The sequence below is a fragment of the Eptatretus burgeri genome, chromosome 12 (genome assembly GCF_056783735.1).
Source record: "Eptatretus burgeri isolate ZD-2024b chromosome 12, Ebu_testis_v1, whole genome shotgun sequence".
Taxonomy (NCBI): Eukaryota; Metazoa; Chordata; class Myxini; order Myxiniformes; family Myxinidae; genus Eptatretus; species Eptatretus burgeri.
In genome coordinates this window covers 57,751,224-57,765,145 of record NC_140972.1, presented here as the reverse complement: position 1 = coordinate 57,765,145, position 13,922 = coordinate 57,751,224, and the positions used below count along the sequence as shown (strand labels likewise).

Genomic DNA, 13,922 nt, shown 5'->3' with positions numbered 1-13,922 from the left:
AATATGCATGCTACAATGTCATTAGTTTATAAATAAAATTTAAAAGATGTATGCAGAAGGGTTGGGGAAAGTTGTTCATTATTTAATTAATCACCTAAACCTAAACTTTTAGTTAATTAATCACCTAAACTTTTAATCCAAAGAAACAGTCTTGCTGGTGAACTCCAGCATCGATTTCTTTGGCGGACATACAGAACAATGGATGAAATAGACAGGACATTGATCGAGGTATGTTAACTGCCATGGGGTTAGCCCTTTGCTCCGACGAAGCGTTAACGCCTGATACGACAGCTCCTCTTTGCTTCCCACATTTGTTTAACATGTAATCATTCCTTCCATCCATCCATCGGTTAAACTCCAAAGTTCTCCCGTACTCATGCATTCGAGTGTTCTTGCATCCTGTTTCCCCCGTTCGGCCCCATAGTCCGATGACCTTCCACCCTCAGCTGTTCAGCTCTTCCACGAGCCTCGACATGTGTATAAAAAGCAACAAACTTTGAATGAGGTCCCTTTCATGAAGTCCATTTAATAAAGTCCGTTCTCTTTCTATCGAGTGCAGCCTATGGCTGCTGGTTGCATCATTGGTTAGGACGCGGCTATGCTGCTTATGCAGTGTCCCCCTTACCAGTACACTGGTAATCATTTTGCTGACCTTGGAAGGATGATAGGCTGAGTCAACCTCCTGGTGCATATCAATTCAGCGGCCAACGGGGCTTGAACTCGGGACCCTAGGACCCCAAGCTGCCACCCTAACCACTAAGCCAACACCAGGCTTAATAAAGTCCGTTTCAGTCTTGTGATAATTTGCTCTTTAAGATATCAATCAGGCTGCACACTTCCTTCGCAATCGCTTGCTCAACTCCCAGATTGCAAATATTCCCCCACCTCCTCGATCACTCGCATGCAACGCCAGGGCAAGCACAGAATCACTCACGCTGCCCCTCTCAAGCAACAGCTGGCACTGGCTGAGACACTCAGGGCTGTTGGTAAAGTCCAGGAGAGTTTTCTCTGCCTGAACACGCTGTGCAGAATCTGTCGTCTCGTACAACTGTTTGCACAGCAATTCCAGCTGTGCCAGGCTCTGCAGAACAAGACACACAACGCAGGTTACAATTTCTCAACAGTGGATGAAGGACAATATTGCACAAGCTGTGCCTAGACCCGCCGGTGGTCTTCATTTAGATCTCCACCAAATAATCATTCGAGCGACGGATGACGGAACAAAAGGACAAGGACTTTAGGACACGATGGAAGAGCAATTAGAGGAGAACATAGAGCAAAACTGGCGACACAGACGTCAAATCAAGACGCACAAGTCGGTGACCCGCGAGGTTAGTCATGATCATGTACCAAGACCTTTGTATATAAAACGCGATTTGAATAGTTTTGAGCAAAAGTGGTCAATCCGAAAATGGATACGTTTCAACACGAAGTATCAATGAACACTTTGGGTAAACAAAGCATTGCAGCAACAGGTGTGAACGGCTTGCGGTCCATGTGGTGCCAAGGTTGTGAGAAAGGTGATTCACATGTGGTGACATGACGAGATGTAAACAATGGTGAGTTTGTCGCTTCTGCCGAATAAAAACGGATGGATGGTGAGAAGTGTGGGTGCACGGTGAGAGGTGTGGGGGCACGGCGAGAGGTTTGGGGGCACGGCGAGAGGTTTGGGGGCACGGTGAGAGGTGTGGGTGCACGGTGAGAGGTGTGAGTGCACGGTGAGAGGTGTGGGTGCACGGTGAGAGGGTGGGAGCATGGTGAGAGGTTTGGGTGCACGGTGAGAGGTGTGGGTGCCCGGTGCGAGGTGTGGGTGCTCGGTGAGTGGTGTGGGTGCACGGTGAGAGGTGTGGGTGCACGGTGAGATGGTGGGGGCACGGTGAGAGGTGTGGGTGCACGGTGAGAGGTGTGGGTGCACGGTGAGAGGTGTGGGTGCACGGTGAGATGGTGGGGGCACGGTGAGAGGTGTGGGTGCACGGTGAGAGGTGTGGGTGCAAGGTGAGAGGGTGGGGGCACGGTGAGAGGTTTGGGTGCACGGTGAGAGGTTTGGGTGCACGGTGAGAGGTTTGGGTGCACGGTGAGAGGTGTGGGTGCACGGTGAGAGGTGTGGGTGCACGGTGAGAGGTTTGGGTGCACGGTGAGAGGTTTGGGTGCACGGTGAGAGGTTTGGGTGCACGGTGAGAGGTGTGGGTGCACGGTGAGAGGTGTGGGTGCACGGTGAGAGGTGTGGGTGCACGGTGAGAGGTGTGGGTGCACGGTGAGAGGTTTGGGTGCACGGTGAGAGGTTTGGGTGCACGGTGAGAGGTGTGGGTGCACGGTGAGAGGTTTGGGTGCACGGTGAGAGGTGTGGGGGCACGGTGAGAGGTGTGGGGGCACGGTGAGAGGTGTGGGGGCACGGCAACGCCGACACCGCGAAATGAATACATGGGGGGGCGGGGGGGTGTTTTCGGTCGTGTTGTTGTTTACAACTGAATAATTACACAATGACCGAGGAAAGTGAAATCGAATAAAAGAAGAAGAGGTCGGAAAACCCGCGGCCGTTCGAGTTGCTGGGGACACACATAGGCCCGACGCCGCGTTCCCGAAACCTAATAACCCATTATAAGTTAGCAAAGCGAACAATGCACACGACTGTCACCGCGATCGTGACAACACGCTCATACATTCACAGATAATTATAAACAGACGGAGACAAACACAGCACCGAGGCCGATAATCGCCACACAACGAGCCGTACCCACAGGCCGTTAAACTCGTGCACACTAAGTGTTCCGAGAGAGCGATCGCACACAACGCAGCACGACGTGACGGACAAACGTCCGCTCGATAATAACGGCCCAATGCGGAGCAGCGAAGCTGTGTGGAGGCGGCCGTAAACACCGGCTGATCGTGACCAAAACAACGTCCCACCTGCTCACGCTCCGCCATCTTGGCCGCTCATGCCTGGCGGGGAGCCGTGACGCGCCTGCGCGGAATTACGTAATGGCAACGTTTGGGTCACGAGGACAAACCCGCGTCTGTCTCACGGCCATTGGTCCGAATCCCTGCGAACAATTAGGATCAAGTCGTTCGTTTTCTTCAGAAAGACTTCTCATGTCCCGTCAAAACTGAATATCATTACATGGAGAACAACTCAATCTCCCCCTCCCTCACTAACTCAATCAACCTCTCCCTCACTAACTCAATCAACCTCTCCCTCACCAACTCAATCAACCTCTCCCTCACTAACTCAATCAACCTCTCCCTCACTAACTCAATCAACCTCTCCCTCACCAACTCAATCAACCTCTCCCTCACTAACTCAATCAACCTCTCCCTCACTAACTCAATCAACCTCTCCCTCACCAACTCAATCAACCTCTCCCTCACTAACTCAATCAACCTCTCCCTCACCAACTCAATCAACCTCTCCCTCACCAACTCAATCAACCTCCTCCCTCACCAACTCAATCAACCTCTCCCTCACTAACTCAATCAACCTCCTCCCTCACCAACTCAATCAACCTCTCCCTCACTAACTCAAACTCCCCTCCCTCACCAACTCAATCAACCTCTCCCTCACGAACTCAATCAACCTCTCCCTCACTAACTCAATCAACCTCCTTCCTCACTAACTCAATCAACCTCTCCCCCACTAACTCAATCAACCTCTCCCTCACTAACTCAATCAACCTCCTCCCTCACTAACTCAATCAACCCCTCCCTCACCAACTCAATCAACCTCTCCCTCACTAACTCAATCAACCTCTCCCTCACCAACTCAATCTCCCTCCCTCACTAACTCAATCAACCTCCTCCCTCACCAACTCAATCAACCTCTCCCTCACTAACTCAATCAACCTCTCCCTCACTAACTCAATCAACCTCTCCCTCACCAACTCAATCTCCCCCTCCCTCACTAACTCAATCAACCTCTCCCTCACTAACTCAATCAACCTCCTCCCTCACCAACTCAATCAACCTCTCCCTCACTAACTCAATCAACCTCTTCCCTCACTAACTCAATCAACCTCCTCCCTCACCAACTCAATCAACCTCTCCCTCACTAACTCAATCAACCTCCTCCCTCACCAACTCAATCAACCTCTCCCTCACTAACTCAATCAACCTCTCCCTCACCAACTCAATCTCCCCCTCCCTCACTAACTCAATCAACCTCCTCCCTCACCAACTCAATCAACCTCTCCCTCACTAACTCAATCAATCTCCTCCCTCACCAACTCAATCAACCTCTCCCTCACTAACTCAATCAACCTCTCCCTCACCAACTCAATCTCCCCTCCCTCACTAACACACTCACCCTCCTCCCTTACCAACTCAATCAACCTCTCCCTCACTAACTCAATCAACCTCCTCCCTCACCAACTCAATCAACCTCTCCCTCACTAACTCAATCAACCTCCTTCCTCACCAACTCAATCAACCTCTCCCTCACCAACTCAATCTCCCCCTCCCTCACTAACTCAATCAACCTCCTCCCTCACCAACTCAATCAACCTCTCCCTCACTAACTCAATCAACCTCCTCCCTCACCAACTCAATCAACCTCTCCCTCACTAACTCAATCAACCTCTCCCTCACTAACTCAATCAACCTCTCCCTCACTAACTCAATCAACCTCTCCCTCACTAACTCAATCAACCTCTCCCTCACTAACTCAATCAACCTCTCCCTCACTTACTCAATCAACCTCCTCCCTCACTAACTCAATCAACCTCTCCCTCACTAACTCAATCAACCTCCTCCCCCACTAACTCAATCAACCTCTCCCTCACTAACTCAATCAACCTCCTCCCTCACGAACTCAATCAACCTTCTCCCTCACGAACTCAATCAAACTCCTTCCTCACTAACTCAATCAACCTCTCCCTCACCAACTCAACCTCCCCCTTCCTCCATAACTCAACCAACCTCCTCCCTCTCTAACTCAATCAACCTCCTCCCTCACCAACTCAATCAACCTCTCCCTCACTAACTCAATCAACCTCCTCCCTCACCAACTCAATCAACCTCTCCCTCACTAACTCAAACTCCCCTCCCTCACCAACTCAATCAACCTCTCCCTCACGAACTCAATCAACCTCTCCCTCACTAACTCAATCAACCTCCTTCCTCACTAACTCAATCAACCTCTCCCCCACTAACTCAATCAACCTCTCCCTCACGAACTCAATCAACCTCTCCCTCATGAACTCAATCAACCTCTCCCTCACCAACTCAATCAACCTCTCCCTCACTAACTCAATCAACCTCTCCCTCACTAACTCAATCAACCTCTCCCTCACCAACTCAATCAACCTCTCCCTCACTAACTCAATCAACCTCTCCCTCACCAACTCAATCAACCTCTCCCTCACCAACTCAATCAACCTCCTCCCTCACCAACTCAATCAACCTCTCCCTCACTAACTCAATCAACCTCCTCCCTCACCAACTCAATCAACCTCTCCCTCACTAACTCAAACTCCCCTCCCTCACCAACTCAATCAACCTCTCCCTCACGAACTCAATCAACCTCTCCCTCACTAACTCAATCAACCTCCTTCCTCACTAACTCAATCAACCTCTCCCTCATGAACTCAATCAACCTCTCCCTCACTAACTCAATCAACCTCCTCCCTCACTAACTCAATCAACCCCTCCCTCACCAACTCAATCAACCTCTCCCTCACTAACTCAATCAACCTCTCCCTCACCAACTCAATCTCCCCTCCCTTACTAACTCAATCAACCTCCTCCCTCACCAACTCAATCAACCTCTCCCTCACTAACTCAATCAACCTCTCCCTCACTAACTCAATCAACCTCTCCCTCACCAACTCAATCTCCCCCTCCCTCACTAACTCAATCAACCTCTCCCTCACTAACTCAATCAACCTCCTCCCTCACCAACTCAATCAACCTCTCCCTCACTAACTCAATCAACCTCTTCCCTCACTAACTCAATCAACCTCCTCCCTCACCAACTCAATCAACCTCTCCCTCACTAACTCAATCAACCTCCTCCCTCACCAACTCAATCAACCTCTCCCTCACTAACTCAATCAACCTCTCCCTCACCAACTCAATCTCCCCCTCCCTCACTAACTCAATCAACCTCCTCCCTCACCAACTCAATCAACCTCTCCCTCACTAACTCAATCAACCTCCTCCCTCACCAACTCAATCAACCTCTCCCTCACTAACTCAATCAACCTCTCCCTCACCAACTCAATCTCCCCCTCCCTCACTAACTCAATCAACCTCCTCCCTCACCAACTCAATCAACCTCTCCCTCACTAACTCAATCAACCTCCTCCCTCACCAACTCAATCAACCTCTCCCTCACTAACTCAATCAACCTCCTTCCTCACCAACTCAATCAACCTCTCCCTCACCAACTCAATCTCCCCCTCCCTCACTAACTCAATCAACCTCCTCCCTCACCAACTCAATCAACCTCTCCCTCACTAACTCAATCAACCTCCTCCCTCACCAACTCAATCAACCTCTCCCTCACTAACTCAATCAACCTCTCCCTCACTAACTCAATCAACCTCTCCCTCACTAACTCAATCAACCTCTCCCTCACTAACTCAATCAACCTCTCCCTCACTAACTCAATCAACCTCTCCCTCACTAACTCAATCAACCTCCTCCCTCACTAACTCAATCAACCTCTCCCTCACTAACTCAATCAACCTCCTCCCCCACTAACTCAATCAACCTCTCCCTCACTAACTCAATCAACCTCCTCCCTCACGAACTCAATCAACCTTCTCCCTCACGAACTCAATCAACCTCCTTCCTCACTAACTCAATCAACCTCTCCCTCACCAACTCAATCTCCCCCTCCCTCACTAACTCAATCAACCTCCTCCCTCACCAACTCAATCAACCTCCTCCCTCACCAACTCAATCAACCTCTCCCTCACTAACTCAATCAACCTCTCCCTCACCAACTCAATCAACCTCTCCCTCACTAACTCAATCAACCTCTCCCTCACCAACTCAATCAACCTCTCCCTCACTAACTCAATCAACCTCTCCCTCACTAACTCAATCAACCTCTCCCTCACCAACTCAATCAACCTCTCCCTCACTAACTCAATCAACCTCTCCCTCACCAACTCAATCAACCTCTCCCTCACCAACTCAATCAACCTCCTCCCTCACCAACTCAATCAACCTCTCCCTCACTAACTCAATCAACCTCCTCCCTCACCAACTCAATCAACCTCTCCCTCACTAACTCAAACTCCCCTCCCTCACCAACTCAATCAACCTCTCCCTCACGAACTCAATCAACCTCTCCCTCACTAACTCAATCAACCTCCTTCCTCACTAACTCAATCAACCTCTCCCCCACTAACTCAATCAACCTCTCCCTCACTAACTCAATCAACCTCCTCCCTCACTAACTCAATCAACCCCTCCCTCACCAACTCAATCAACCTCTCCCTCACTAACTCAATCAACCTCTCCCTCACCAACTCAATCTCCCCTCCCTCACTAACTCAATCAACCTCCTCCCTCACCAACTCAATCAACCTCTCCCTCACTAACTCAATCAACCTCTCCCTCACTAACTCAATCAACCTCTCCCTCACCAACTCAATCTCCCCCTCCCTCACTAACTCAATCAACCTCTCCCTCACTAACTCAATCAACCTCCTCCCTCACCAACTCAATCAACCTCTCCCTCACTAACTCAATCAACCTCTTCCCTCACTAACTCAATCAACCTCCTCCCTCACCAACTCAATCAACCTCTCCCTCACTAACTCAATCAACCTCCTCCCTCACCAACTCAATCAACCTCTCCCTCACTAACTCAATCAACCTCTCCCTCACCAACTCAATCTCCCCCTCCCTCACTAACTCAATCAACCTCCTCCCTCACCAACTCAATCAACCTCTCCCTCACTAACTCAATCAATCTCCTCCCTCACCAACTCAATCAACCTCTCCCTCACTAACTCAATCAACCTCTCCCTCACCAACTCAATCTCCCCCTCCCTCACTAACTCAATCAACCTCCTCCCTTACCAACTCAATCAACCTCTCCCTCACTAACTCAATCAACCTCCTCCCTCACCATCTCAATCAAACTCTCCCTCACTAACTCAATCAACCTCCTTCCTCACCAACTCAATCAACCTCTGCCTCACCAACTCAGTCTCCCCCTCCCTCACTAACTCAATCAACCTCCTCCCTCACCAACTCAATCAACCTCTCCCTCACTAACTCAATCAACCTCCTGCCTCACCAACTCAATCAACCTCTCCCTCACTAACTCAATCAACCTCTCCCTCACTAACTCAATCAACCTCTCCCTCACTAACTCAATCAACCTCTCCCTCACTAACTCAATCAACCTCTCCCTCACTAACTCAATCAACCTCTCCCTCACTAACTCAATCAACCTCCTCCCTCACTAACTCAATCAACCTCTCCCTCACTAACTCAATCAACCTCCTCCCCCACTAACTCAATCAACCTCTCCCTCACTAACTCAATCAACCTCCTCCCTCACGAACTCAATCAACCTTCTCCCTCACGAACTCAATCAACCTCCTTCCTCACTAACTCAATCAACCTCTCCCTCACCAACTCAATCTCCCCCTCCCTCACTAACTCAATCAACCTCCTCCCTCACCAACTCAATCAACCTCCTCCCTCACCAACTCAATCAACCTCTCCCTCACTAACTCAATCAACCTCCTCCCTCACCAACTCAATCAACCTCTCCCTCACTAACTCAAACTCCCCTCCCTCACCAACTCAATCAACCTCTCCCTCACGAACTCAATCAACCTCTCCCTCACTAACTCAATCAACCTCCTTCCTCACTAACTCAATCAACCTCTCCCCCACTAACTCAATCAACCTCTCCCTCACGAACTCAATCAACCTCTCCCTCATGAACTCAATCAACCTCTCCCTCACCAACTCAATCAACCTCTCCCTCACTAACTCAATCAACCTCTCCCTCACTAACTCAATCAACCTCTCCCTCACCAACTCAATCAACCTCTCCCTCACTAACTCAATCAACCTCTCCCTCACCAACTCAATCAACCTCTCCCTCACCAACTCACTCAACCTCCTCCCTCACCAACTCAATCAACCTCCCCCTCACTAACTCAATCAACCTCCTCCCTCACCAACTCAATCAACCTCTCCCTCACTAACTCAAACTCCCCTCCCTCACCAACTCAATCAACCTCTCCCTCACGAACTCAATCAACCTCTCCCTCACTAACTCAATCAACCTCCTTCCTCACTAACTCAATCAACCTCTCCCTCATGAACTCAATCAACCTCTCCCTCACTAACTCAATCAACCTCCTCCCTCACTAACTCAATCAACCCCTCCCTCACCAACTCAATCAACCTCTCCCTCACTAACTCAATCAACCTCTCCCTCACCAACTCAATCTCCCCTCCTTACTAACTCAATCAACCTCCTCCCTCACCAACTCAATCAACCTCTCCCTCACTAACTCAATCAACCTCTCCCTCACTAACTCAATCAACCTCTCCCTCACCAACTCAATCTCCCCCTCCCTCACTAACTCAATCAACCTCTCCCTCACTAACTCAATCAACCTCCTCCCTCACCAACTCAATCAACCTCTCCCACACTAACTCAATCAACCTCTTCCCTCACTAACTCAATCAACCTCCTCCCTCACCAACTCAATCAACCTCTCCCTCACTAACTCAATCAACCTCCTCCCTCACCAACTCAATCAACCTCTCCCTCACTAACTCAATCAACCTCTCCCTCACCAACTCAATCTCCCCCTCCCTCACTAACTCAATCAACCTCCTCCCTCACCAACTCAATCAACCTCTCCCTCACTAACTCAATCAACCTCCTCCCTCACCAACTCAATCAACCTCTCCCTCACTAACTCAATCAACCTCTCCCTCACCAACTCAATCTCCCCCTCCCTCACTAACTCAATCAACCTCCTCCCTCACCAACTCAATCAACCTCTCCCTCACTAACTCAATCAACCTCCTCCCTCACCAACTCAATCAACCTCTCCCTCACTAACTCAATCAACCTCCTTCCTCACCAACTCAATCAACCTCTCCCTCACCAACTCAATCTCCCCCTCCCTCACTAACTCAATCAACCTCCTCCCTCACCAACTCAATCAACCTCTCCCTCACTAACTCAATCAACCTCCTCCCTCACCAACTCAATCAACCTCTCCCTCACTAACTCAATCAACCTCTCCCTCACTAACTCAATCAACCTCTCCCTCACTAACTCAATCAACCTCTCCCTCACTAACTCAATCAACCTCTCCCTCACTAACTCAATCAACCTCTCCCTCACTAACTCAATCAACCTCCTCCCTCACTAACTCAATCAACCTCTCCCTCACTAACTCAATCAACCTCCTCCCCCACTAACTCAATCAACCTCTCCCTCACTAACTCAATCAACCTCCTCCCTCACGAACTCAATCAACCTTCTCCCTCACGAACTCAATCAACCTCCTTCCTCACTAACTCAATCAACCTCTCCCTCACCAACTCAATCTCCCCCTCCCTCACTAACTCAATCAACCTCCTCCCTCACCAACTCAATCAACCTCCTCCCTCACCAACTCAATCAACCTCTCCCTCACTAACTCAATCAACCTCCTCCCTCACCAACTCAATCAACCTCTCCCTCACTAACTCAAACTCCCCTCCCTCACCAACTCAATCAACCTCTCCCTCACGAACTCAATCAACCTCTCCCTCACTAACTCAATCAACCTCCTTCCTCACTAACTCAATCAACCTCTCCCCCACTAACTCAATCAACCTCTCCCTCACTAACTCAATCAACCTCTCCCTCACGAACTCAATCAACCTCTCCCTCATGAACTCAATCAACCTCTCCCTCACTAACTAAATCAACCTCCTCCCCCACTAACTCAATCAACCTCCCCCTCACTAACTCAATCAACCTCTCCCCCACTAACTCAATCAACCTCTCCCTCACTAACTCAATCAACCTCTCCCTCACTAACTCAATCAACCTCCTTCCTCACTAACTCAATCAACCTCTCCCTCACCAACTCAATCTCCCCCTCTCACTAACTCAATCAACCCCTCCCTCACCAACTCAATCAACCCCTCCCTCACCAACTCAATCAACCCCTCCCTCACGAACTCAATCAACCTCCTCCCTCACTAACTCAATCAACCTCTCCCTCACTAACTCAATCAACCTCTCCCTCACTAACTCAATCAACCTCCTCCCCCACTAACTCAATCAACCTCTCCCTCACCAACTCAATCAACCTCCTCCCTCACTAACTCACTCAACCTCCTCTCTCACCAACTCAATCAACCTCTCCCTCACCAACTCAATCTCCCCCTCCCTCACCAACTCAATCAACCTCTTCCTCACGAACTCAATCAACCTCTCCCTCACCAACTCAATCTCCCCCTCCCTCACTAACTCAATCAAGCTCCTCCCTCACTAACTCAATCAACCTTCTCCCTCACTAACTCAATTAACCTCCTTCCTCACTAACTCAATCAACCTCTCCCTCACTAACTCAATCAACCTCTCCCTCACTAACTCAATCAACCTCTCCCTCACCAACTCAATCAACCTCTCCCTCACTAACTCAATCAACCTCCTCCCTCACTAACTCAATCAACCTCCTCCCTCACTAACTCAATCAACCTCTCCCTCACTAACTCAATCAACCTCTCCCTCACTAACTCAATCAACCTCTCCCTCACCAACTCAATCTCCCCCTCTCACTAACTCAATCAACCCCTCCCTCACCAACTCAATCAACCCCTCCCTCACGAACTCAATCAACCTCCTCCCTCACTAACTCAATCAACCTCTCCCTCACTAACTCAATCAACCTCTCCCTCACTAACTCAATCAACCTCTCCCTCACTAACTCAATCAACCTCCTCCCCCACTAACTCAATCAACCTCTCCCTCACCAACTCAATCAACCTCCTCCCTCACTAACTCACTCAACCTCCTCTCTCACCAACTCAATCAACCTCTCCCTCACCAACTCAATCTCCCCCTCCCTCACCAACTCAATCAACCTCTTCCTCACGAACTCAATCAACCTCTCCCTCACCAACTCAATCTCCCCCTCCCTCACTAACTCAATCAACCTCCTCCCTCACTAACTCAATCAACCTTCTCCCTCACTAACTCAATTAACCTCCTTCCTCACTAACTCAATCAACCTCTCCCTCACTAACTCAATCAACCTCTCCCTCACTAACTCAATCAACCTCTCCCTCACCAACTCAATCAACCTCTCCCTCACTAACTCAATCAACCTCCTTCCTCACTAACTCAATCAACCTCTCCCTCACTAACTCAATCAACCTCTCCCTCACTAACTCAATCAACCTCTCCCTCACCAACTCAATCAACCTCTCCCTCACTAACTCAATCAACCTCTCCCTCACTAACTCAATCAACCTCTCCCTCACTAACTCAATCAACCTCTCCCTCACTAACTCAATCAACCTCTCCCTCACCAACTCAATCAACCTCTCCCTCACCAACTCAATCTCCCCCTCCCTCACCAACTCGATCAACCCCTTCCTCACCAACTCAATCAACCTTTCCCTCACCAACTCAATCAACCTCTCCCTCACCAACTCAATCAACCCCTCCCTCACCAACTCAATCAACCTTTCCCTCACCAACTCAATCAACCTCTCCCTCACCAACTCAATCAACCTCTCCCTCACCAACTCCATCTCCCCCTCCCTCACCAACTCAATCAACCTCTCCCTCACCAACTCAATCTCCCCCTCCCTCACCAACTCAATCTCCCCATCCCTCACCAACTCAATCAACCTTTCCCTCACCAACTCAATCAACCCCTCCCTCACCAACTCAATCAACCTCTCCCTCACCAAGTATCTATTTCACCATCTCTCACCTCCTTTCTGTTTCACTATCTCTCACCTCCTATCTATTTCACTATCTCTCACCTCCTATAAATTTCACTTTCTCTCTCACCACCTATCCATTTCACCATCTCTCACCACCTATTCATCTCACCATCTCTCACCACCTATCTATATCACCATCTCTCACCACCTATCTATTTCACCATCTCTCACCACCTATCTATTTCACCATCTCTCACCACCTATCTATTTCACCATCTCTCACCTCATCTATTTCACCATCTCTCACCCCCTATCTATTTCACCATCTCTCACCACCTATCTATTTCACCATCTCTCACCACCTATCTATTTCACCATCTCTCACCACCTATCTATTTCACCATCTCTCACCACCTATCTATTTCACCATCTCTCACCACCTATCTATTTCACCATCTCTCACCACCTATCTATTTCACCATCTCTCACCACCTATCTATTTCACCATCTCTCACCTCTTATCTATTTCACCATCTCTCACCACCTATCTATTTCACCATCTCTCACCACCTATCTATTTCACCATCTCTCACCATCTATCTATTTCACCATCTCTCACCTCTTATCTATTTCACCATCTCTCACCACCTATCTATTTCACCATCTCTCACCACCTATCTATTTCACCATCTCTCACCACCTATCTATTTCACCATCTCTCACCTCTTATCTATTTCACCGTCTCTCACCACCTATCTTTTTCACCATCTCTCACCACCTATCTATTTCACCATCTCTCACCACCTATCTATTTCACCATCTCTCACCTCTTATCTATTTCACCATCTCTCACCACCTATCTATTTCACCATCTCTCACCACCTATCTATTTCACCATCTCTCACCACCTATCTATTTCACCATCTCTCACCACCTATCTATTTCACCATCTCTCACCTCTTATCTATTTCACCGTCTCTCACCTCCTATCTCTTTCATTATCTCTCACCTCACAGCAAACGTTCGTGACTTGAAGGAGGTTTGTG

General features: G+C 49.1%; 1 protein-coding gene and 1 long non-coding RNA gene across 6 annotated transcripts in view; one reads left to right on the top strand and one right to left on the bottom strand.

Annotated features, from left to right (window-relative positions):
* LOC147015691 (exportin-7-like) overlaps positions 1–3,028 on the bottom strand; it is a 297,528-nt gene extending 294,500 nt beyond the window's left edge. For 4 of the 5 annotated variants that reach the window (XR_015049793.1, XM_085848087.1, XM_085848088.1 and 1 more), the window contains exons 1-2: positions 2,908–3,028; positions 935–1,081 (exon numbers count right to left, since the gene is read on the bottom strand). Coding sequence is in view for 4 of the 5 variants with exons in the window: in XM_085848087.1 (XP_085704213.1) it covers positions 935–1,081; positions 2,908–2,925 (165 nt within the window). In the remaining variant the exon portion in view is untranslated. Of the gene's footprint in view, positions 1–652; positions 874–934; positions 1,082–2,907 lie in introns of those variants that run through there. The other variant, XM_085848089.1, reaches the window with a different exon arrangement.
* The window catches only part of LOC147015690 (uncharacterized), a 25,438-nt gene continuing 12,594 nt past the window's right edge, over positions 1,079–13,922 (top strand). The window contains exon 1 of the long non-coding RNA XR_015049794.1: positions 1,079–1,331. This is a non-coding gene — a long non-coding RNA (uncharacterized LOC147015690). The remainder of the gene's footprint in view (positions 1,332–13,922) is intronic.